The sequence below is a fragment of the Corylus avellana genome, chromosome 9 (assembly GCF_965113065.1).
Source record: "Corylus avellana chromosome 9, dhCorAvel1.hap1.2, whole genome shotgun sequence".
Taxonomy (NCBI): Eukaryota; Viridiplantae; Streptophyta; class Magnoliopsida; order Fagales; family Betulaceae; genus Corylus; species Corylus avellana.
The window spans coordinates 16,824,058-16,850,387 of record NC_142498.1 but is presented as its reverse complement, the minus strand read 5'-3'; the positions used below and the strand labels follow the sequence as shown (position 1 = coordinate 16,850,387).

The 26,330-nt window shown below is 39.8% G+C and overlaps 1 protein-coding gene across 3 annotated transcripts; it reads right to left on the bottom strand.

Moving 5' to 3' along the window:
- Positions 1-322: 322 nt before the first annotated feature.
- ACD5 (Diacylglycerol kinase family protein) lies at positions 323-25,681 on the bottom strand. 3 transcript variants are annotated; one of them, XM_088510513.1, is made up of 13 exons: positions 25,215-25,681; positions 21,992-22,144; positions 21,735-21,902; positions 14,747-14,839; positions 5,889-5,981; positions 4,603-4,834; positions 4,469-4,495; positions 4,206-4,293; positions 3,345-3,494; positions 2,017-2,118; positions 1,088-1,468; positions 782-848; positions 323-695 (listed from the first exon to the last, which is right to left on the bottom strand). In XM_088510513.1, exons 1-13 carry the CDS (start codon positions 25,386-25,388, stop codon positions 558-560), a joined length of 1,866 nt encoding a protein of 621 aa, XP_088366639.1. In that variant the 5' UTR covers positions 25,389-25,681; the 3' UTR covers positions 323-557. The 3 variants fall into 3 exon arrangements, with proteins under 3 accessions (XP_088366639.1, XP_088366640.1, XP_088366641.1); XM_088510514.1 differs by having other exon boundaries at positions 4,206-4,290; XM_088510515.1 differs by having other exon boundaries at positions 608-695; positions 782-871.
- Positions 25,682-26,330: the final 649 nt, after the last annotated feature.

Here is a 26,330-nt window from a genome sequence, read left to right as displayed (position 1 = left end):
TTTCCGAAAGGAAAATCCCAACCGATTGTTATTAGGTTACCCTATCCATCCATAGGCAAATCTATTTTGACTTGATAAAATGACGATATGTAATTGTTTGCGAGAGGAGCAATTGTATATCTTTGAGAAATCATTTTTAGAACTAAGATATTTTAAGAAATTTGATTCAATTATAATGAGAAAATTTGGTCATTCATATGTTTGTCACCAAACCAAAGAATATGAATGGTCATTACAGTCCAAGTTCGAATATTCCTAGTAATACTCATTCTTATTCCTAAGAAATCATTATTTCGGTGTATCAAACGTGCCCAAGTTTCCCTTGAACAATAAAAAGGGCAACGTGTCCAAGTTGATCAAGTATTATATATATTCTGAGGTGTGGCTTCAACCTCCAACACCCTTAAACTAAGGTCCCCTGAAACATCCTCCATGTTTTTATTCCGACAAGTCATTTGTACAACCATATTTTGATCGAACAACTTAATTACAAAGTGAATGTACAATATAGGCACAGGCAAGATATCTCCAAGAAACCCTTTTGAAAGGGACTTCTGTTAGACTTCGGGACCAGCTGCAAATAAGCTAACAAGGCCTCTAAATACTTGTGCTGAGAGTTGGTGTGCTTGAAAGAGCTCACCATCCAAATTCCATACACTCTCAGTGCCAAAAGAAGTAAACACAAACGCCGTTGTCTGTGCACAACAAATTGATTGATTATGGAGTTGGAAAACGAAAATTCAGAACACTCGAGAAAGATGAGACCAGTGAAGAAAAATACCTTATGATGTTCTACAAATTTGAAGTTCAGGGGACTTCCACCTCTCCTTGCAAGCTGGGTAAGGTGCCTGTAAGCATCAAAATAAGATGACTTGCAAGTACAACAAAAATTCAGTAAGATTTCCCAAGAAACACTCTTAACATACAATAATAAGCATATAATTATGCATTACTATGTTTCTTGAGATAGTGAAAGGTTTTCTTGGTAAATATTCTCAAATCTTTTAGTAAGAAATCATTTGATCAGTAAGGTTTTTTGACAAAAACATTATACATTTGAGCAATAGTTGTGATGTCTCCTACATACCATAGATACAAAGCATGAGGACAGTCTTTAATCAATATAAGGTTGAGGAAACCGTCTGAAAGGTGTGCATCAGCCACCAAACCATCTGGTGCTCTTTCATTTCGGCAAGAAATTACAGCAGCACCAATGCTAAGAAAACGCCCTTTGGATCTCAACCATCTTGTTTCTTCTGGATGTGAGTAAGGTGTTGCTAGGGGACTTCCCGTGGATACCCGAATCGGTTTTTTGTTACAGACAGTGCAATTAACGCGACAAACCACTCTTTCAGATTCATTTGGACTCCACAATGCTTGTATCTGACTTCTCAAGTGACCTCTCTCGGAAGTTGAATTTGTTACTTCTGATTTGACTTGTAAGTATGCTACTTCTGCCTCATATGACCTGACATAGATGAGAAATTACCATTGAGCACAATCTGCATTATTCGTTATAGTAACAGTTCACAAGTAGCTTATGGAAGAAAATAGTAGCATTTTGGATGTGAGTCCCACATCAAAACAGGGCAGTAAGCAGAGGATAACCCTATTCATGGCTAACAATACAGCATAATCCCATCACATTTGTCACAAACCCAAATTCACAAAGTTAACTAATTCAAGAACTCAACATAGTGAAAATATGCCTCCATATAAGCAACTGTTTCATTGTTCAAATTTGGATGCTTTTCTGTCTTTAAGAGAAATACCAACTTGGAACAGGGAAGTGACTGAATATTGAAATTGAAGAATGGAAATTGAAGACCACTACTGCTCTCTTTTGTTTTTGTTTTTTTTCCTTGAATTTATTTTTTGTATTACTTCATTCATGAAACCAAACAAACAAGCAAACAAAAAGTTGCTTTCAAATCCAACAAAATTATAAGAGTTGACAGAATCTATTTTGAAAAGCTCAATGCAACAGAAAGGGATACCTCCATCATTCAAAAATACCTGTGCCTCAAAAACACTTTTGTTCCTGCATAATCATAACGTTTGGGGCCCATCCAGCGGTATTTTTCACTCTCAGTAATGACATCTCCATAAAAACCATACCTGGAGATATTGAACAAATGGACTTAGAAGAAAGAACGTCCATAAACATCATCTTAAATGGTCAAGTATAGATTGCAAAAGCATACTAGAAGTCTTTCCACTACACATGGCACTCAGCAAATGTTGTAAGAGCATTACGTGATTATGTATTGACTAGTTGGGGTATCAAAATGAAAGCGTAGCCAGGAAGTACAAACTACCAGATGAAAATATCAAGGTAGCATAATTTCTAAAGCCTTTCTCGATAATGTGAGAAGGGCTAAGGCTCACACAAGATTTTATACCAACAGAAGTTAGAAGTACAAGACTAATTAGATGAGGCTATGGTTTAATAGGACTTCAACAAACCATGAGGTCAAATAAATTTACAATAAGGAGGAAAAGAAGAGGCTACCTATTCACAGAGAGAGGACAAAAAAAAAAAAAACTTGCAAAACTCTTCAAGAAATCAAACTTCTAAGCCAGTCAAAGAAAGTCACAACAAGAAGGTGATTGGATATCAAACAAAGATACCCAAAAGTACTAGAAAATCAAATAACATCCATGCACTGAAGATCAAACATACGATTACATTAAACTCTGACAAAAAAAAAATCAGGGAAAAAGGATGCTTATGGAGACCTTTTTTTTGATAAGTGCTTATGGAGACAATTTAACCAATGTTTTTGCACAAATAAACAAATGAAAAGCCAGTCATTGATTAAGAAGGTAAAAAAAGTTCATGAGCCTTTCTTTTCTGCTCTATTAAAAATGTTACTACTACCGCTACTACATTGTTATGTCATTGTTGTTGCCTTTTTGTTCGTATCAAAGAGCTCTTGAGAAAGCTTGACGATGAGGTTAACACAAAGCTATAAACTGCATATAACATAGTTGTCTTCTCCTGTCTACTTTTAGATCATAACATACCAATACACCAATATTTTAGCAGATTAATGATGCAGAATCTTTACCAACAAATCCATCATTCTTTGTTGTACATAAAGGACAACCCCGAGTAAAGAGCATGTGGTATCAATTAATGCCCCCCTTTACCAACACTTGAATTTCCGTAAATCTTATCTCAAAAAAAAAAAAAAAAATCCCATAAATCAGCCAACAATGCGTGATCATGCATGTGGTGTAGGCAGAAGAACAAATTGTTTATTTTTGGACCCACAATCATTTTACTAGTAAGAAAATTTAATCCTGTTAGAAACACCAAATCAGTGATAATGAGAAACTACCCAGCAAAAGAAGCCGCATAGCGTACGCAAGGTTCAACTTTTGATGCCGACGTTGTTTTCCATCTTACAACTTGCGCTATATCGAGGCATACCCTTTTACCAAGGACAATGTGCAATGCTGATGTTATAGGATCTCGAGTTCCAGTTGTACTGCAAAAGAGAAGTTGAATACACTACATTTAACAAGATGACTACATCAACCAAAAGAGTAGAAAGAATGGTGCTAAAAGTTTGATCTTGCAAATTGTTGGTATCAGATATCAATACTAAGTTCCACTGACACATTAACGTTTGAAATCTGAAATAGATTAGTGTGCTTTCCTCAGTCTGTTAAATAAACAAAGACATATTTGTTATAATGTTAATTAAATGATTAAATTAACTATTTCCTGTCTGCTTAAGCTTTTGAGATAAGTGGTAATTTAACAAGACATTAGAGCAAAATGAATTTTACTATCAAGTCAAACAATATGCATCTTTTAATTGTATTGGATTAGAATTCGACAACCAGAAATAAACATAGCCTGAACAAGAACCTCAAGGGTTTGAAAACTTAAAAATAGCCTATGCTCCATGGTTTGGGCATGAAGAATGACTTGCCATTTGAGACCAGGACTATATTTTTGGGTAACGTACACCGCACATTCCTCAAGTGTAATGTGGGCCTTCAGATGTGAGCAACATGCTATTTGGAAACGATAATGTAGGAAATGCACAAAAATTGATAAGCATAGAAGCCTAATGCTAATAAAAAGTGCACAAATTGCATGTTGAATTGAACTTAGATATGAAGCAATAGTAATGTTTCCTTCATCAAAAAAGAGAAAAAATTTCAAATTATATAATTATGCAATAAAATACCACATCACAATGGCATCAGTTGAACCTGCAGGAATGATTCCAAATCTAAACCGTTCTTCAGGGAATGAAAACTCACGATCTTGATCTGCTGAAATCTCAAAACAGGAAAAAAGCAATTATCAGAAAATAGGCATTACTAAGCTAATTCAATCGGGGCAAAAGAAGTACAAAGAAAAGAATAACAGTTGGAAGATGGGGGAATTATATTTCATTATAGTGATACCAAATATAGTATATAATTGTAGAGTATGGAATAAACTAACCAATGTTACAAGAGCCATCTTCAGTTCCTGTAAGTTCAGATAGAATTTTAGTGATAAATCAGTAACCACCAATTACAAAGGCAATCAAATCCATGCTTGATTTGTATGGAAAAAAAAGTTAATGTGGTACGTACTAAAAGTTGAGAATCCTGATCCATTTTCTTGTCTTGGAGTTGAGAGAAGAGGTGACTGGTCTTCATTCTGACTAGTAGTCCCAGCAACTGTTCCACTTGAACCATGATGAATCAAGACACTGCCATTCCCATCAACAGAATGAACAATATCTGTTGGGCTTGGTGGGTAAGAAGCTTTATGCCTTGAAGAAAGAAACCCATTAAGGATTTCATTGAAGAAACCATCACCACCCTGGAATCAAATCAATTAGGAAACCATCAATAATTAGAAATAAGCAGGAAACATTGCTTGGAGCTTGTGTATATCTTTTCTTTCTTTTTTTCTTTTGGCCAAAACAGGTTAAAGATTTAGAAACCATGACATATCTAAACCCAATAAGGGTGGAACAATCATTGCTATGGAACTGCATGAACATATAAGTTTTTTTTTTAAAAAAAAAAAAGAAAAGAAAAGAAAATAAAAGATAATATGCTGCAATCATTATCTAGAGAGACCTTAACCTACATGAACAGATATTAGATCAGTGGCAAAGCCATAAAATTTTCCCAAGCGCAGGTCCAATGCAATTTAGTGGTATGAGAACTGTTAAGGTTTATAGCCCGTCTCGACGTCATATGACAAGACAATTTACGAATTTGACCCACTGCATGCATGTATTGCACACATGTGAAGTTGATTGGCATTATGGCCGAACATATAGTGATTTTGAGTTTGTAGACTTATAAGTCACACTGATGAATGATGACATAATCTTGATTACAATGAAATATATAACTTCCAAAAACATCTCTTACAAATTTTGAAAGAGTTTGATAAAGTAAACATATAAATGAAAAGAAAATGTTAACTCAAAAAAGGTTATAATGTGTGAAAGGATTGTCTTTGAAGCATGTGCCGACCGAAATGGTGACATGAGGAAGCATTTAAAAATCAAGGGCTATATTCAAATTATCAGGGCCAACGATGATTTTAAACCTCACCATGAGGAAAGGATTTCAAAAGCCAAATGAGGCCATAGTCCCCCACTTCTTCCATCACTGGATTAAATTCTGTAAAATTTGAAAACTAGCATGCGAGTATGGAAGAGTGAAATTAGGACCATTGATGCAATCTTTTATAAGAAATCCCACAACTAGGAGAAATTCCACTCAACAATAGATGCTCCCCTGGGTTTGTTGATATTACAAAGTCGTGATAAGTTTGCATGAACAGAATAGCCTAAAATTTACTGCTCACAATAATTCTATACATGACAAAGACCATGTGAAGGGATCTCAGTACTTACAACAGCTACAACACCATCATAGGAGTAAAGTTCCTTGTTGGAAGTAGAGGCCATCACATGAAATGCTTGTCCTGCCCTCTGGGTCACTATCACCTGAAAAAGGAATAAAAAAATGACTATTAAAGAAGAATTTTGGTCACAGTGATCTTAATTGCATGTGTTTCAATCTCGTGACATCCCTTAGACCTTTTTCATTTGGGATTAGTACATTCTTTAGATCAATCAAGAGTAAATTTAAAATGGATAGATTGCAAGGCGAAGACAGAGGGAGAGAAAGAGTCTCTCTCCCCAAACAAAAAAGACCCCATCTAAACCCCCTCCTCCTCCCCCCCTCCCTCCTCTTTTCACCTCTTCTCCCCTACCTCTTTTTTCTTCTTTTGTGGGAGCTTGGAAGCTAGAACCGCTTAACCTCTGCCTTGCACACACCTCTCCCCTGGCCTCCCCACCCCCTGGCCCACCACGAGCAGCTCACATCTTTGTGTTAAAGATGGAAACTACAGATATGCTATGACTTAATCCTCCTTAATTGATTTTTATTATTATTTTGATTGTAATATTTCATTATTTCTTTCCATAATAGTCTGTAGGTCCTTTCTATTTAAACAGTTGTAACCGTATGAATGTATCATCATCGAATAAGAGTTTTCCTTCTCTCTTTTCTACTTGGTATTAAAGCAAAGGTCGTGAGTTCAAACCTTGTGTTTGTCTTTCAACTCTTATTTCAATTAAATATTTCACGTGTTGGGCTTCTCTCATTAAAGGAGAGTTTGAGCCCACACATAAGGGAGAGTGGTAGAATATAAATTTAATGATTAAATTCATCCATTTATATGAGCTTAAGCTTTTAGAATAAGTGGTAATTTAACAAACAAATCCAAATGATCTACCACATAAGCATCTTTAATGCAAGCAATAATATACAAATCCAAGAAAGCTTCCTTGAGGGCCTAATCCTCACACCATATGTCAAGCCAAAATCTAATCTTGGAGCCGTCTCCATCTCAAATCTGATATGACTAGAAACTCCCTCCAGCCTCTCTTGATATTTTTTCATAACCCCACCCCATTCAACCCATGAACCTCATTAAAACACCACCCACCCCACGAGCTACCATATTTAACCATCTTCTTCACCTAGCTCACCCTATAAGAAATCTCGTTGTAACTTTTCTATGCAATTGGCAACATAAGCAGAGAGCGAAAAAGAGATAAGAAATACATAGGCAAATTGTATAGGGTACTCTTGATCAGGTTAACCTTCCACCCTTATACAAGTACATCCTCTTCCAACCAGTTAAACGACACTCGATCTTCTCAATAACACCATCCCAAATAGATTTGGTCTAAAAAGAAGCTCCCAAAGGAAGACCAAGGTACTTCAAAGGCAAAGAAGAAACCTCATAGCCAAAAATGCCAGTCAATTCATCACATTATTGACATTTCCCACATGGACCAACTCTAACTTAGCCAAATATATTAATAACTTATAGACTGTGAATTGGGAGATTTTGGACATAAGAATTAGTGAAATAATAATAAGGCACCTCCAGCACTAGTCATACTCTAACAACACTAATGTACCACGACTCGTAGATGTTTAACTAAATTAACAAGGTCCTACCCAATTGGTAGTTCAAACGGCTGGGAACCATTTCGCATAAAGCGAAGCTCACTCGTTCGAATTTCTCCCTCTCCTTTGTAATGACCTAGAGAAAGCGCTAGCCTCACCTACACTATCTCTCAATAAGGACTAGTCAAGTTACAATTGAAACTTCATAAAATCACTTATAAAGCTCAATCTTACCTAATAAAGAATTAATGTGGGACTTACCATCCATGAGCTCATTTATAATAACATATTCAATGTGTACAACCCACCCACCCAATGTGAGACTAAATTTCTAGAGTGTTCCAATCTCCCTCACTCAAATCCCTAATGTTCGTATCAAGACCCATGTTATATAGTGCCTCAGCACCACATGTTGTTACTATGTTGCTCCAATACTATTTGTAACAGCCCAGGGAAAGCGTTAGCCACATCTGCGTTATAGCTCCAAAAGAACTAGTCAAGTTACAATTGAAGCTTCTTATAATCACTTGTAAAGCTAAGTCTCACCTAGAAGGAAATCAAAGTAGGACTAACTTTCTGGGGTGTCACACTCTTCTTTTACATTGTGATGTGGCTAGAGAATTGTGGTTGTTGGCCTTAACTTTATTTGGAATGTACTAGGTGATGCCTAGGATGTGATTGAAGTGTTTACATGCTGAAAGAGAAACTTAGTGCCAAGAGATTTCGGAGGCAGGTTCTCATTGCATTATGTGGACAATTTTGCAGGGGAGAAATACTAGTACTTTTGATGACATAGAGTTGAATGGGAACTTGCTCACAAGCATTTTATTAAGTCCTCTATTTGCCTGGCTGTATTCTTTGGGAAGTAAAATTGTCATAAACTCTCTCATGGGTAGCACGTGAGGGAGTGGGTGGCGTGTGAGAAACTTTTGGTCCTCGTCGGAGGCCTCTCCTCTGATTGTTATTTTACGAAAGGTTACGTGGGATGTTTTTACGTGGAATCAAAATCGTACGAGTTACGTTCAGGCAATGGGAGTCAGAATATCAAGTTGATGAAATGGGGAAGATTGAACTTAAGTACAGTTGTCACGAGAGTAACGAGATTGGTATGGTTACTCAAGATGATGAATGAGTTGGTGTCGGAAGCGACAATAATTGGTGCATGCAGAGATCATCGAATGGGCGATTCAGTTATGTTTCTACAGAAAAGGATGAACAAGCATAGGAAATTCATGGAGATAACTAAGTGGAGGGAGACACAACTTTGTTGTAATCCCGGAGGGGCGTGAAGGGCAGGGATGGAGACACTGTATCTCGTAAATGGGGCGGCTAGTGAGCATCTGAATCAAGTGAGGGATGCAAATGTGAAAAAGACGCCAGTACAGACACGAGCAGTGGTTCCTAGGCGGACGTTTGCCAATGTGGTGGAGGGGAAGAGATTAGAGACCGAAACAGATGTAAGGGGGGAGGGCAAGATGGGAAATTCAGAAGAGGTGCTCAGAAAGGAAACCGTTGAAAAGGTTGAGAAAGGAAAGGAGAAGATCAAGGAGGCCGAGATTCATGCAGTTTCATAATGGAATGAGTTGGTGGAGCTTGTGGATGAAGGGGTCATCAATATGGAATTAATGAGAGATCTTCTGGAAGCTTTTCAAGGCAAGATGGAAAGATAAGTCAAGAAATTTGGGATCGATTGCGTGGAAGAGGGAACCTACCGTGTGGACATTAAAAATGGTAAGAGTGGGGTCACGAATAAATCGGGCCCAGAAAAGAAGCATGCTAATATGGGGTCTAGTGACAGTGGGCCTTCTTGCAGGCAGCCCATCAAATACTATAACAAAACTTATTATCGAAGGAAGCCCAGGGAAGGAACATTTTGGCGGGTGAAGTAGAGGGTGAGACGTGTCCAGCCCGTGCCGGAGAAGTCACCGGAGACCAACCAGAGTAGTGTGCCGAAGTCTCTCCCAGATGTAGGCAGAATGTTTGACCCAGAGCCAGGAAAAGAAGATGCTGGATAGGGAGAAAGGTCCAGCGAGGGAGAAAATACCAGAGAATTTTCGGGGAAGTTCGATGGAGGAGCGGCAGGATTCGGTAGGTTCTGACGAGGCCGGTCAAGATTTGGGGTAGAAGCAACAAAGTCCGGTGAGTTGTTGGAGCAGCGAGAAGCATGCTCGCCGGAGCTGTTCGCCGAAAGTGAGGCAGGTGTTCTCCATGCCTCTGACAGCACCTGAGGAAGCCGATATGGGTGAAATTCTGGAAGGGCAGCATTCCAAGGCGGATTTGGATCAAAATCTGGTGGTGGAGGGTAGCTCGAAGAGAAGCCGGAACAATACGCCGAAGACTGCTCATTCTCCAAGAGAGGCTGACGAAGCCAAAAAGAATGGTGAGGTGCGACAGCCCTCTAGGGTGGTGTAGAAGCTTCCAATAGACTTCTTTGATGGGGTAGGGTCATCTTCTGAGGATGGGAGGTCCATGTGTGGTGGAAACCGAGGGGAATTTGGTGGTGGGTAATTTTGAGGATGGGGAAGCAGGTTTGGAGGAGATAATTCCAAACAAGGTTTCCAATAGCTGGGTAATTGATAGTTGTATTGATTTTTATCCCAAAGTGGGAGTGACATGTGAGGGGGAAGAGGATAAAATGAGATGTTACTTAAGGATATTGAAGATGCTAGAAAGCAGCCAGTTATAGATTTGGGGGGTATTTCCACCAGTGCTCGTGCCACCAAAGGAAGTAGGGAGCTTAAGAGATTAGATTGCTTCGTAAATTATGATAGGGGCCTGTTGAAAGTCCAGCAAGGTAAGGGAAGAGGGAGGGGTCGACATGGTGGTTTATGAAGCCAAAAATCATTTCGTGGAATGTGAGAGGGTTGAATGCCTTCAAGAAAAGATTGCGGATTAGAGGTCTCTTAAAAGAATGGAAAGCAGATATTGTGTGTCTGATTGAGACTAAGATGGATTTTATTTCCAGCGAGATGGTACGCAGTTTATGGGGAGGCCAATATGTGGGTTGGAAGTATAAGGGGGCCAATAGGGCGTTGGGGGGCATTTTGTTGATGTGGGATAGGAGGGTGGTTGAGAAAAATGCGGAATGTATGGGGTGTTACACATTGGCTTGTTCTTTTCAGAATGTGGAGGACCATTTTGAATGGGCATTTGGAGGGGTGTATGGCCCGAATAATGATGTGGAGAGGAGGATCCTTTGGGAGGAGTTGGCTAGTTTGATGAGTGTGTGGGAGATCCCATGGTGTATTGGTGGGGATTTTAATATAGTTCATTTTCCTAGTGAGCGTTCTAGTGAATCGAACTATTCTACAGGCATGAAGGATTTCTCGGATTTTATATCCGAACAAGGTTTGGTGGATATTCTGTTGGCAGCAGGTCAGTTTACATGGTCTAATAATCAAGAACATGAAATCTGGTCAAGAATTGATCAGTTCCTACTCTCACCGAATTGGGAGGATCACTATCCGGCAGTGTCACAAAGAAGGCTACAACGACTACTTTCCGATCACTTTCCTTTGTTGCTAGATTGTGGGGATTCTAGGGGTGGTAGGAAGTACTTTAAATTTGAGAATATGTGGTTAAAGCATGAAGACTTTGTTGACAAGGTTAAGTCTTGGTGGGATTCGTATACATTTGATGGCTTACTGAGTTTTGTTTTGGCTAATAAGCTGAAATCCCTTAAGCTAGATTTGAAAAAATAGAACAAGGAGGTGTTTGGTGATATTGGGAGGAAAAAGAGGGAGTTGTTGGAAGGTATCCCGGAGCTGGATGTTTTGGCAAAGAATAGGGGACTAGTAGAGGAAGAAAAGACGAAAATGGCTGATATGTTGAGAGAACTAGAGAATACCTTGTTGTGCGAGGAAATTCATTGGCAACAAAAATTGAGAGCATTACGGCTGAAGGAGGGGAATAGTAACACTCGGTTTTTTCATAAGGTGGCCAATTCTCATCGTAGGTATAATCGTGTGGAAGCGTTACGTATCAATGATGCTTTGTCCCATAATCAGGCCGAGGTAAAAGAGCATATTGTGCAATTCTATTGAAGTTTATATTCGGAGCAAAGTACTTGGAGACCTAGAATGGACAATCAAATTTTTTTGTCCATTGATGAGGAGGAGAAAAATTGGTTGGAAAAAGATTTTGAGTAAAAGGAGGTTTGGGAGGTGGTAAAAGACATGGAGGGTGACAAGGCACGGGGACCGAATGGGTTCCCCATGGCTTTTTTTCAATCTTGTTGGGTTGTGGTGAAACATGATGTTATGGCTGTTTTTTTTCTGAATTCTACCAAAGAAGGCAGTTAGTGAAGAGTTTGAATGTAACTTTTGTGTCCTTGGTTCCGAAAAAGGCGGATGCGGTGGAGATGAAGGATTTACGGCCTATTAGCTTGGTGGGAGGGATGTATAAAATTCTATCCAAAGTTCTGGCCACTAGAATGAAAACTGTATTGGGAAAGATCATCTCGAACTCTCAAAATGCCTTCATTGGTGGTCGCAAATTTTAGACTATGTGCTCATTGCTAATGAATGTTTGGATGGTCGTATGAGATCAAGTGCGCCTGGTGTTATTTGTAAGCTGGATTTGGAAAAAGCCTATGACCATGTTAACTGGGAGTTCTTGTTGTATTTACTGAAACGGTGTGGTTTCGGAGAGAGATGGAGGGAGTGGATAGAGTGGTGTATTTCGTTGATTAGATTCTCCATCTTGGTAAATGGAGCTCCGAAGGGTTCCTTTAATAGTTCGCGGGGAATACGGCAAGGGGACCCGCTTTCACCGTTACTATTTGTGCTGGTTATGGAGGCTTTGAGTAGGATAGTGAATGCGACAGTAAAGCAAAGTTTATTATTAGGTTTCTCTGTGGGAGAAAGGGTCTTTTCAGATTTGGTGGTTTCTCATTCTTTATTTGCTGATGATACTTTGATTTTCTATGAAGTATATCCTAAGCAAATTCATTATGTGCGCCTTATCCTTTTATGCTTCGAGGCTGTTTCGAGGCTGAAAGTTAATCTTGGTAAATTAGAATTGGTTGCTATAGGAGAAGTGAGAAACATTGGGACTTTGGCTGATATTCTTGGGTGTAGTGTTGCGGCTTTGCCCATGAAGTATTTGGGTTTGCCATTAGAGGCTACATACAAGGCTACGTCTATGTGGAAGGGTGTGAGGAGCAGATGGAACGTCGGTTGGCAGGTTGGAAGAAATTGTACCCATCAAAGGGAAGTCGGTTAACCCTTATAAAGAGTACGTTGTCTAATCTTCAGACTTATTACTTATCCGTGTTTCTGGATCCTATGAGTGTGGCCAATAGGATTGAGAAGAGTCAAAGAGATTTACTGTGGGGAGGAATAGGAGATGAACAAAAACTGCATCTTGTCAATTGGAACCAAATTTGCCGTCCTTTAAGGGCCAGCGGTCTTGGCATTCGAAATGTGCATAAGTTCAACCAAGCTCTTTTGGGGAAATGGCTATGGAGATATGCGACAGAGAGCAAGGCGCTTTGGTATAAGGTAATCATAGCTAAGTATGAAGATCAGGATGGTGGATAGTGTTCGAAGGAGGTGTCGAGGCTTTATGGTGTGGGTTTGTGGAAGCATATTAGACGAGGATGGGATACTTTTGCGAAAGGTGTGAGGTTTGAGGTGGGGCTAGGATCGAAAGTTCTCTTCTAGCATGATACGTGGTGTGATAATCAGCCGTTGAAGCATGCTTTCCCTTCCTTGTTTAGTATTGCAAGGTACAAAGAAGCGTGGGTAAAGGATAATTTTATGTGGAGGAATAAAGTTGTTGAGTGGAATGTCATCTTTGTGCGTTCCATTCAGGATTGGGAGTTGGGTGTGATATAATCTTTCTTTGAACTGTTGTACTCTTGTAAGATTTCTCATGGTAATGTAGCTCGGATTCGTTGGTCCCCATCTAAGAAAGGTACGTTTGAGGTGAAGTCATTCTATAAGGCTTTATCCATTCCAGCTTATGAGGTGTTTTCATGGAAGAGTATTTGGCGCTCTAAGGTGCCACCGCGAGTGGCATTTTTTGGGTGGACTGCGGCTCTCAGCAAAATTCTGACACATGACAATTTGCGAAAGAGGAGTATTGTGGTAGTGGAATGATGTTGTATGTGTAAAAAGAATGAAGAATCCGTAGATCATTTATTGATCCATTGTGAAGTGGCCACTCGGCTATGGAACTATATCTTTACTTTGTTTGGTATTGAGTGGGTTATGCCACAAAGGTTCCTCAACTTGCTTGCTTGCTGGAATGAAGTGGGGGGTAGGGATCTCTCTAAAGTTATTTGAAGGATAGTTCCTTTGTGAGTCACTTGGTGTATATGGCGGGAGAGGAATGCACGAACTTTTGAGGATAATGAGTGTTCGGTGGATGGGGTGAGGAAGAATATGATCTCTATACTACACTTGTAGGCGTTGGCTCACCACCGTATTGATGTTCCGACTATAGAAGAGTTCTTGAATATATGCTCTTTGTATATTTTGTACCCCATCGGGATTCAATAGTTGAAACCCAGTCTTCTAATTTTACCATACTTCCATTAAACATATCAGGTTTTGATTTTCTCCGCCTCTCACTGCAACCCGAAATCAATGGTATAAAGTATCACAATCAGAAATTAAGAGGGCACCCATTTGTAATTTTTCGAAGAATCTCCGATTAAAGTACACTTCAGGTTTCTTTTATCTTCTAATAATAAAATTTCAATATCAAAAAGATAACAAGGTACCATCAGCACAATTTTGATTGCTACAAGTCCAAGTTGTATCATAGGATAATCAACATCTACAACTAGCTAGACATATTGTAGAAGCTTCGGTTGACTAATCCTCTTCTAGGGCTATCAAAACTTATAGTCAAACTGTAAAACCTTGTCTAGCCCTAGTGCATTTCCATCTATTCTTTTACAAAATAATCTCCCAAATGAGTAAAACTTGAGTAAAGTTACATGTTGAAATTTTAAAACCAAAAATAATAAACCAACAAAATATCTCTAGAAAACAGTGATTGAAGCACAATTTTACACTGAACTGACCACCAGTTAGGCAACCAAAAAAAAGAACCATTTAACAAAAATTATATGCAATAATGCAAATGCAAAGCTGCTTTTAAACTAAAATGCATTGCGGCATTACACTGTAGAAACAGATGAAAGAAGTTATAAAATTATAAAATGATCTTTTGGCACTAAATATCATGAATCTGAGTTGTAGTAGGTATGTCAAATGCATGATTCTCAAAGAGTAAGAAGTATTTATTTACAGAACCACCAAGTAAGCTGAAATCTTACCTTTGTATTGACTTTAGCACGTGAGAATATGGGTGCCACAGTTTCCCAGGTTCTACAGCCATTCCCATTCCCACTCCTTGGATGAATGAAAACCTAGCAAATCGGAGATAAAGCTGGAAAAGTTTTACCACCACTTTTTTTCCATTTTGAGCAACCCAAAGACAGACAGATTCACACTAAAAGTACAATTTACCTCCTTGTGCTCTACCCTGATTACAATTTACAACAACTGACACTAACCTCCTTGTACTATAAAAGACATTGGGGGTCTTCTTGTGGCTCTCGAAGATGATGAAATCAGGACTGAAGCAGGTAGTAGATCTAAGGTCTGTGAGCAAGAAGTCTGAGAAAACCAGTGGTTGGGCAGCAGAGTAGGGCATTTCATTGGTCAAATCATCAGTGGAGTTCATCATATCAATCATTCCTGTCGAATCTCGAGCCATGGTCTTTGTTTTTATCCAACCATTTCCACGAGAAATTGATGGGCCAAGATGGATCTTCGGATTTTGAGATATGCCAATCTTGCCATGGAATAAACAAGGAACAGAGGGAATGGGTCTTTGCTGTTACTTCCTTTCGTTTTCGTTTTCCTTCTTTCTTTTCTTTTTAGACCAAGTATAAACAAGCTTAAATGCTCAAATATTGAACTTTTTTTTGATAAGTAAAGTTTATATATCAAAAGCGCAGAGGGGCGCAACCCTAGTACACAGGGGGTATACAAGGGAAACGATTAGCTAGAAGAAGAAAAAAGAACAAGAAAATCAGGATAGCTAATAACTATAGGAGCAAGCCAAGCCGCTGTCCAGGTGTAAAGTGTATGGAAAAAGAAGGCCGTGAGCTCCTCCAATGATCTCTCAGAATCCTCAAAGCATCTCTCGTTCCTTTCTAACCAAAGGCACCACATGATGCATAGAGGGACCATTTTCCAAACAACAGCAGTCCTAGAGCGGCCTCCCATCCACCAACAAGCAAGCAGGCCCGCCACCTTGCTAGGCATTACCCAAGACAACCCAAAACGACTGAATATGGCCTGCCATAAGGAATGAGCAGTCTCACAATGAATGAAAAGATGATCAATAGTCTCCCCATCAATTTTGCATAAGCAACATCTATTGATCACAATGATATTCCTTTTCCTGAGGTTATCAATTGTGAGGATCTTCCCTAACACCGCCGTCCAAGTAAAGAAAACCACTCTCGAAGGAGCCTTGGTGCGCCATACGCTCTTCCAAGGAAAAGGACTCGCTTCTTTGCTTACCAGGATGTTATAGAATGATCTAACATCGAACTTCCCTTTTCTCGAAGGGATCCACCAAATTTTGTCCACCCCTCCCCTACTCCACTTGTGAGAATATAACGTAGTATAGAACGAAGCTAGCACTTCCAATTCCCAATCATGGATCGATCGAAGGAAGCTAACATTCCACTGACGATTTCCACCCATAAACTCCAAACTATCGGCAATGGATGCATCTTTTGCATTAGCTATGTTATATAAGCCAGGATACGCTTCCTTAAGAGTCATTTCCCCACACCAAACATCATCCCAAAATCTGATTTGTGATCCGTCTCCAGGGTCGAATTTGATATATTTAGAAAACACTCGCTACCCTCTTCTAATATGCCTCCAAAGACCCACCCCATGAGGACCAGTGTTGTCAATAGAGTGCCATGCTGAACCATTCTCCACCAAGCCTCTCTCTCGTGCGTATAACGCCATAGCCACTTTCCTAATAAGGCTTGATTGAAGACTCTCAACTTCCTGATCCCTATGCCACCTTTGTTGATAGGAGAGCATACCTTGTCCCAACTAACCAAGTGATACTTGAATTCTTCGTTTAAGCCACCCCAAAGAAAATCACGTTGGAGCTTCTCTATTCGCTTGGCCATAGAAGCAGGCAATGGAAAGAGGGATAACAAATAAGTGGGAAGATTAGAAAGAGTGCTCTTGATCAAAGTGACCCTTCCTCCCTTAGATAGATACAACCTTTTCCAGCTCGCCAACCTACGCTCAACCTTTTCCAAGGTATCATCCCAAATGTTTTTGGCCTTGAAGCTAGCGCCCAGAGGGAGACCCAAGTACTTCAAAGGTAGAGAAGCTAAACCACAGCCCAAAATCCCAACCAATTCTCCCACATTTTCCACATCCCCTACCGGTATCAAAGCTGATTTAGCCATATTTACCTTTAGACCAGAAACGGCTTCAAAGCAAATAAGTAATGCTTTAATGGAGCGGATTTGATTAATATTCGCCCCACAGAAGACCAGTGTATCATCTGCAAATAAAAGATGAGAGATGGTGATCCTCTCAGACAAGTTATCTCCCACTGAGAAACCCGAGATAAAACCATTATCGATGGCCGCACCAATCATCCTACTAAACGCCTCCATAATTATGACAAACAAGAATGGAGATAAGGGATCCCCCTGCCTCACCCCTCGTGAGCTTCTGAAAAAGCCGGACGGAGTGCCATTGATTAACACCGAAAAACGAGCAGTTGAAACACAACGCTCAATCCAAGAACACCATTTTTCGCCGAAGCCACATCTCCTAAGAAGATATAATAAAAACTCCCAGTTTATGTGATCATAGGCCTTCTCCATATCCAGCTTACAAAGCAGCCCCGTTTCCCCCGAGTTGATCCGGCTATCAAGACATTCACTTGCAATAAGAACCGAATCCGTAATTTGCCTACCCTTCACGAAAGCATTTTGAGGCTTTGAGATCACCCTTGCCACAACCCTCTTCATCCTATTAGCAAGAATTTTTGCTATAATCTTGTAAGTTCCGCTTATAAGGCTAATAGGACGAAATTCCTTAAATTCAGTAGCCCCAGGCACCTTTGGAATAAGGGAAATGAAAGTAGCATTAAGACTTTTTTCAAACTTACCATGAGCATAAAAGTCTGAAAATACCGCCATGATATCTTTCTTTATCACCTCCCAACAACCTTGGAAAAAGGCCATGGAAAAACCATCTGGACCTGGGGCCTTATCTCTATCCATACCTTTAACCGCCTCCAAAACCTCCCTTTCCTCGAAAGGAGATTCTATTTGATTGGCCTCATCCACCTCCAATAAATCAAACGCAAGATTGTCCACCCTAGGCCTCCAATTGCAACGTTCAAAGAGCAGAGATTCGTAGAATTGCACCGCCTGGTCCTTGATGATGTCTTGGTTGGAGTTACTAGCTCCATTAATGGTTATGGAGTCAATAGAATTGCACCTCCGATTCGAATTGGCAATTCGGTGAAAAAATTTAGTACATTTATCCCCCTCCTTGAGCCACCTAATCCTGGACTTTTGTCTCCAACTGATCTCCTCTTGTAGAAGAGCAATCTCCAACTCCCTGGAAATCACCCTTTTTCTTTCCTTCTCTTCTTCATCGAGCTCCCTCTCTTCCTCCATACTCTCCATGGCCTTCAATTCTTCCGCTTTTTCTAAGCATCTAGCATTCACATTGCCAAATTCCATCTCGTTCCAACTTTTAATGTCCGCCTTTAACGCCTTAAGCTTTTTAGCCAAGATGAAACTTGAAGAGCCAGAAAAATTATAAGAGGACCACCAAGCCCGTACCTTGTCCACGAACCCCTCAGATTTCAACCACATGTTCTCGAATTTAAAAGGCCTCTTACCCCTAACCATGCCGTCACAATCGAGCAAGATGGGAAAATGATCCGAGCACAGTCTAAGCATCCTTTTCTGGATCAAGCCAGGATACTTAATTTCCCATTCTGGAGAGACTAAGAAGCGATCGATCCTAGACCGGGAATAAGAATTCGACCATGTGAATGTCCCTCCGGCTAATGGGAGATCCATAAGCCCCTGCTCAGCTATGAAATCTGAAAAATCTAACATTGCACGAGTGAGACGTGCTTCCTCCGCCCTTTCACTAGGAAAATGAGTCACGTTAAAATCACCGCCGATACACCAAGGCACATTCCACCAGCTGGTAAGACCAGCCAACTCCTCCCATAGCCGGTGCCTAATGTAATCAAAGTTCGGACCATAGACCCCCGCAAAAGCCCATACAAAGTCATCTTCTACGTTTTTGAAAGAACAGGCTGCAACATACTCTCCCACATAATCCTCAATCTTTGTGACCACCCTTCTATCCCACATCAATAAGATTCCACCCGAAGCTCCTCTTGAAGCAACAAAAACCCAATCAGCATAAGCACATCCCCATAATTTTCTCACAAATTTATTGGAAATATACTTCATTTTCGTCTCTTGAAGGCATACAATATCCCCCTTCCATTGTCTAAGTAAATTTCTTACCTTCAAGCATTTATTGCCCTTATTTAACCCCCTCACATTCCAAGAAATAATCCTTGGCTTCATGGATTATCTCTTTGTGCCCTTCCTTTAGCCCTAACCCGACTAGAATTCCCTTCATAATTAATAGAACTTACCAGATTATTGAGTTCCCTCAATCCTTTCTTTCCCGCATTTGATGCCACACCTGCCCCATTCCCTTCATTTTCTGCAATGATATCCGCAAACAGCTCCAATAATTTTTCTTCATATCCATCACATGTAATTCCCACGAATTGGCTAAATTCCTTGACAAGCTTCAAAACCCTGTTTGTTGACTTAAATCCCTTTTTCCCCTTGTTTCCCGGAGCTGAGCAACTCATTAATGGAATGAGATCCTCCCCTTCATAAACCTCTAATTCCAATCCTACCACTGGAGTCTCCTTAAATGGAGCAAATTTCTCCACAGAACATGGAGAACTGTATAGTTCCAAATTGGTTTGAGTAGGTCCCCTGTCCATATCATTCCTGGAATCCGAAAGAATTCCCACACAGTCCTCCTCCAAACCTTCCATTCCTCCTACTAACCCAACCTCCAATCTTGCCCCGGGAGAAATTAATTCCCCTTTTTCTGTTATTTGTTCGCAGGCTCCCACAGTCTTAGAAGCGGATGGAGTTCCCGGTCTAGGCGACATTTCCCGGGAAGCAATGACTGCCGGGAGGTCTAAATCAGTCCCTGCTGCTGTCGCCCAACTAGCCTAGACTACCAGAGAACCAAACCCACCCCCCACCACCAAAGCCCGAGCCTCCTGACCTGCCGGAGCTGCTTTCCTCCCTTCTTCTTGGACATCGGAGCCTCTGCCGTCACCCAGTTCCACCGCCGGCACTGTCTCTCTCCCCATCGGCACTGTCTGTCGCCGACCCAAGTGTAAAATTCCAGCCCTCATGCCGGACAGCCCCAACTCACCATTAGATGGTGTTTTTCCTAGCACGCCCCGCGCAGACCTCCCGGCGCTTGACCCAGTGTTGCTTGATGACCAGCAGTGGACGATGAAGCTCCTGGATCGCCGTTCTTGTATGTCCAGCCCACTTGAACTTTCCTCACCCGCATCGGCCTTTTTTTCTTTTTCTGTCTCCCTCTTCTCTTATTCCTTTCTCCCACCTTCTGGGTTTCGCTCAACAACTGCATGGGCTGTGTATTAACACCCTCCTTTGCACTTTGGTTAGTTGGCTTAGGCCCAAGGCCCGAAAGTCCACAAGCGCAATGCCCGCAATTCCCCTTCGCCAAGTGCTCCAGACACTCTTTTACCTCTTGCTGAATCTTTTCCAGAGTATTCCTTAATTTAACGCATTCGAATCCTCCAAACTCCACGTGTCCATTGTCAGAATTGTTCGTTCCTCCTGGTACGTTGCGTCCTTGCACCTCCATCGTTGCATGAGACAAATTGCCACTACCCAACAATCCAGAAACCACCGGAGAAATCTTCACCGGAGACACAAGTTGCACCGGCGAAGGAATGGCCGGAAATTCCATCGTGTACCGCTGTCTCCCTGAAGCTTCCATGCATCCCCCTTCAATCGGAGCCTTGCCCTTATCATTCGCCAGACGTATACCATCTGGGCGTTTGAGTATAGCTATCGATTCTGACCCTGGACCAATGACGTTCACGTTCATCTTCTTCTGTGGCGCAACATTTTTTCCAGTTTCCCCCGACAACCATTTTGGGATTCTTGCGATGGTTTCTGTCGAAGGTAAAAAGAGTTCCTCCGATGGACGTATCGTGGCCTGTAACACCTCAGAAAAGCTCCTCCTTTTCTTCATATCATCCTTTTCTGGAACCATCAGGAATGGTTGGAAGAATCTAATAGCAATCTGGAGCTCAAACTCCAGCTTATTCCATCCTTTTTGATTCTTTCCTTCCGGCACCATAACTGACCTGCGCCTCTCCCTTCCATCGCATTCTTCAATCACCAAAAAACTTCCATATCTGTTGAAGCACTTCTGGGCCAATAATCTAGGATAGCCCTTCTTAGAATGATCATGAAATACCCTGGAATCCTTCACTGCAATCAACTCTTCAAAGATATTTAATAGCCAAACAGCTTCATTACTACCCAACTTCACTGACCTCACCAACCTTTTACTTTTCTCCTTAATCTCCAAACCAGCTTCCCCATCCTTCACCATCATCTCAAAATCCTTAGCTTCAATCGACCACCTCCTTGATAAGCCCATTCTGACCACCTCCTTGATAAGCCCATTCTGACCACCTCCGGCCACCCACCTTAGACTAGAAACCACTCCTCCCCAACTAAAACTTTAAAGCAACAACTAACTAGTGTGATGCATAAAGATTTAAGCATTATCAAGACCAGAAAGATTTCATTCATTTCATTCTATTTAACCATATTGTTAAACCAACATGCCGTGGGAAAGTTCCTCGCTCAATCAATTTGGCCGGTCCATATCTTAAACTTCTGCTTTCTTTCATCATGCATATATGAGCACAAATTGTTCACATGTGTTTTATTATAACTTATTATAACTCTAATGTGTACAGATGCTGTGTAATTTAGATGGAAAATGTAATGGTTTTAATTTAATCCAAAATACAGGGAGGTTTAGAGTAACGTTTCAAAGAGTGGGAGGTAAATTGTAATTAGGGTATACCACAAGGAAGTAAATTGAAATAAGCACAAGACACAATGACAAACGGTTCAGAGAACATACCATAAGATTTCTTGGTCTCCCCAATTCAAGGTTTAGAGAAGCATTAGTACGATTAACCCACATCAGACATGTTTGCAGATCCTTATGACCAAATGTGTACACAGCTGGGACCCAAAGAGAAGGCTGTGTTGTTGACCTTTGGACACCATGCACCGTAAAGCGGTACATCTGCATTAAAGAAAATGAATTTTCATCCCAGAAAATAATTTCCAAATGTAGACTTAAAGCACAAAATAAAGAATAGTAATGAGAACAACCTCGTCATTATGCACAAGACATCTCCCAGAGCTTGGAAGATTTGATTCATGAGCCAAGCCATAGTTGATGAATTCAACAGCATAAACATCAGAGAATTTTATCTCAGTTAAACTCTTAGAAGCAAGTTCGATGCATAAACAAGTTGACTCATCCTGTTTCAATAAAAGTAAACAAGAATGAAGACAAAAAAGGGAATCACATGAAGGCTACACTGTCTGCTGAACTTTGGTAATTGACAGTGAGAAAACATATCTTAATTGCTAATTAATAGATATTTTAATAGATGATCAAGAAATGCAGAAGATTAATTTTATAAGTAACAAAATTTTATTAAAAGATAAAAGAATCAATACAAGAGCTGGTTATAAGACATCGTCTCAACAGCAATAGGAAATTCAAAAGCACGTTGAAATCCAAGAAAGAACACGATCTACACTACCCAAAGCACACAATCGGTTAGATAATAAATGTAAGAAAATGGTCAAAAGCACGTTGAAATCCAAGAAAGAACACAATCTACACTACCCAAAGCACGCAATCAGTTAGATAATAAATATAACCAAAGCATGCAATTAGTTTTGATTTGATGATGGTTTTAATCGGTCTGTTTCGGAGTTCTAGAATTCAGGATTGATGAGACCAGACTTGTTGTTGAGGTATAATGGCTGGTAGTGTTTGATTATCGAGTTGTAGATTCTATTGTATTTGAAATACAGAGGCTTGGTTTTGAGATATGAGGCCTTAGATGATGTCTAGGATGATCCTTCTGAAGTTCCAAAACCCTTAGAAGCCTTCCAAGGATTAGGATAGGTCTTTCTAGGGTTCGGGTGTGTTTGAGATGAGATGGGACCAATCACAGATTGCTCAAAATCAATCAGGCTCAGCTAGGACCGATCAGCACCAACTAGGATCAATCCCAGACTTGCCAGGATCGATCCTGCCCTGTTCCAGCACCCTTTTTTGTTAGTTTTGGGTTCTAGGGTAGGTGTTTGGTCTAGTAGAACTTTTAACATTAGGGTTCTTCGTAGAGAACGTTGTTGAAGTGTTCGATGACGACTTTCAGGGTAATCCCTACAATCAAGGTAAGTGAAACTTACATGGATATTGTTATTTGTTTTTGTTGGCATACTATTTTATATACAAAACATGCATGCTTACTACTTGCACAAAATCATTTTTGTAACAATGTGAGCTCAATTTTGTCAACATGAAATATTAGAAAATGTATGAATTGTCGTGTAAGTATTTATTATTACATGCATGTAAAAGATGGAGAATAACTACATCGTATGAAATGACTTTTACTCATAGGCTTACCATTATACAGGCATGACCCTATGGTCCAGGTTTATCTTTATGTTTTCGCCGCTTGGATCCAATGGGTCAGATAAGTGATTAGCGCAACCATGTACGGATGGTTGTCACGATGGAATAGCATTGCTAGTAGTGTGGGCAACCTGGGGTCGGACCTAGTTGAGCTACTAATTGGTGGTTGCTATTGTCCTTCATTAGGGCACCGATGTTGTACCAAAGATCTCTCGAGACGCGTGCACCCTATAGTGAAGGGGTAACGGGTATGGATAGACCATATAGAGTTGAGCTATGACCTTACATTTATGCTATATCATGTACTATATGTATAATGCATTTCATTCCTTGCATTGATATTCGAAAAAGAACTGTCTTACATGATAATATTGTATTCTGAAACCTTTTATCAAACTTGTGAGTTCATTGCATTTATAACTGCGTTCCATGTGTGCTTTACTCGATAAGTCGTGGACTTACCCTTGCTTTGTTTCCACTTGTAAAATATGTTTGTTTTACAATTGGCCAGTCATTAGATGACGAACCCTTTATTTTCGAAAGCTTTGGAGGATTTGGCCAAGATGGTGTTTGAGGAGTTAGACCTTGGCATGTGACATTATCTATGGTTTGAGCATAAAGGACATCATGATAAGTTCATAATGTTTTTGTTAATCATATTGCCATGTTGGAATGGCAATCTGCAGGCCTTGATGAACCAAACTATTAGATTTGATTTATGTTTTGGGAGACATTTATTTCCTTTGAATCGTTTTTGAGATATTATTTTGGAGATTGTTTTGGATTTAGATATATGATGGTTTAATTCCTTGTTATTTAGATATTTGATGGTTTAATTCCTTGTTATTTAAGTTATGTTGGAGGACTAGTATTTTGCTCTTGATACTTATATATTATCCTTTTGCTAGATTTGGCTATCTTGTGTTTGTGATAAGTGTTTACTTCTCCTGATGAGCCCAGAGCTTGGAGGACTGAGAGATCCCTTGGAACTTATTTACTCGGTAACTATACCTTGAGAAGCCCATCAAGTTAATTACTAGTTAATTAAGTTTGGGGGCGCTACACTAACAACCCTCTAAGAACTTTGTAGAATGAACCAATCTCAAACCTTCCATTTTTAGAAAGCTTTCAACACTTTTATCTTCCCCTCCACCTGATAGAAGATTATAGTCCAACTCCAATGTGTCCCTCAAGAAATGCAGAAGTTAAGTCGTACTTGATCATCATTGCAGTGAAGGATTAACATTGAAATAAAGAACTAGGATATTCTTAAACAAGATCAAACTCTACTTGACATTCCATACTTCTTATCTAGATAGAGCATGATTGCCTAGCTAGTTGTAATTAACTTCAAATCCGAAACTCAAACTATGGAATCCAGCTCAATAGAGCAGCAGCAGATAAACCTCCAAATCATTCATTTATTACTCCATTTGTTTTTGCAATGAAACTTCCAGTCATGGCACCAAGTGCAGAAGGAAAGATTACCAAAAATCTCCACAAATGACCTCCGTATCAAAATTTTATAGACCCTCAAAACTAAAAATCACTTTGAAACTTATCAAAACCATATGGGGAAACCAGAAAGTTAATCTCGACACGGATCCCTGTATCAAATGCATTTAGAAATTACAATCTGATATTTCAAGTGTCAACTTGACATCGGGAAGACTAGCTCAACAAAGAAAGAAAGGAACTTGAACCATGCCTTTAAACAGATTACTAAAACAAAAATGAGTACAAAACGGGCCACATTTAGTCCCCCAAACCAAAATACAAATATTTAAAAATTCACGTTTGATACAGATTAAGAAACAAGATCAATTCGATAAAGTATTCAGAGAGAAGTTTACAAAACACCAAAACAACATCAGAAAAAAAGGTGAAAGAACTCACGTTATTGAAGGACTGGACCAATTTCCAAGACAACCCATCTGAATTGAAGGTGAGGATGACTTGCCCAACATGATCCAAGAAGAGGGTGGAACTCAGAGCCGACGCTTGGCCATCACACTCTGCACGTGGCTGAGAGTTCTCTCCTACAATACCATCATCTTCATTTCTCTCCATTTGATACCGCTACAGGAATTCAATAAAAGCCGCGCATTCTCAGAGACATCTCTCACCCAAGAAATCCAGAAATACGAAACCGAAGATAGAATTTTGTTGTGGGATTCGTTTGGCGGATACCCATATGGCGTTAAAACTCGGTATCGTTGATTCTTCTCATTGCAGTGATGACTTGTGAGGCGAGGAGACAAATATGGCGCTCCCGTTTCGAAATCCCGGCCGGGCCGAGTCAGTAAAAGGGCCAAGTTGGACACGCATCGGATGGGTGTCGATTCCTGAACACCTATGTGAAAAAGTCCATGTTTGTTTGTTTGTTTTTTTTTTTTTTCTTTTCTTTTCTTCTCAACTTCCGTTTCTTTTTTCTTTTTCTTTTTCTTTTTTCTCTTCTTTTTTCTTAGCAAAAGGTGTTTAATATATTTTTGGGAGAAATATCAAGTGATATTCTCTCAAATTTTTTAATTGAAATAATGTCTCCCTACCTATCAGAAAATTATAATGTTATCTCCTTTACATAAGTCATAATGTTAATATGTTAATGTATGTATTAGTGTATAGATATCTATATTAAGTATAGGTTAATATGTTAGTGAATGGTGATATAACTTGTTAGTGTATATTAACTACTTAATCGTCCGTAAGGTCGTCCGTAAAAGGTAGTTCAATCGGCTGGAACCATACCTTATGAAGTAGAGGTTATTAATTTTAATCATCTTTCTCCCTCTTCTTATGCGGACATGTCAAAAAGAAACTACTTACTCGATATACTAACATCTAAAATATTAAATAGTTTATATGGTAAGTTCATAAATATATTAGTATTACTAATATAATACTAACATACACTAATGTAGTATTACTTAGTATGCTAGTACCACATTGGCCAGAAGGTGGACGGAAAGATAAAGGCAGAATCAGAGATGAATTTAGGTGAGTTGAATGGGT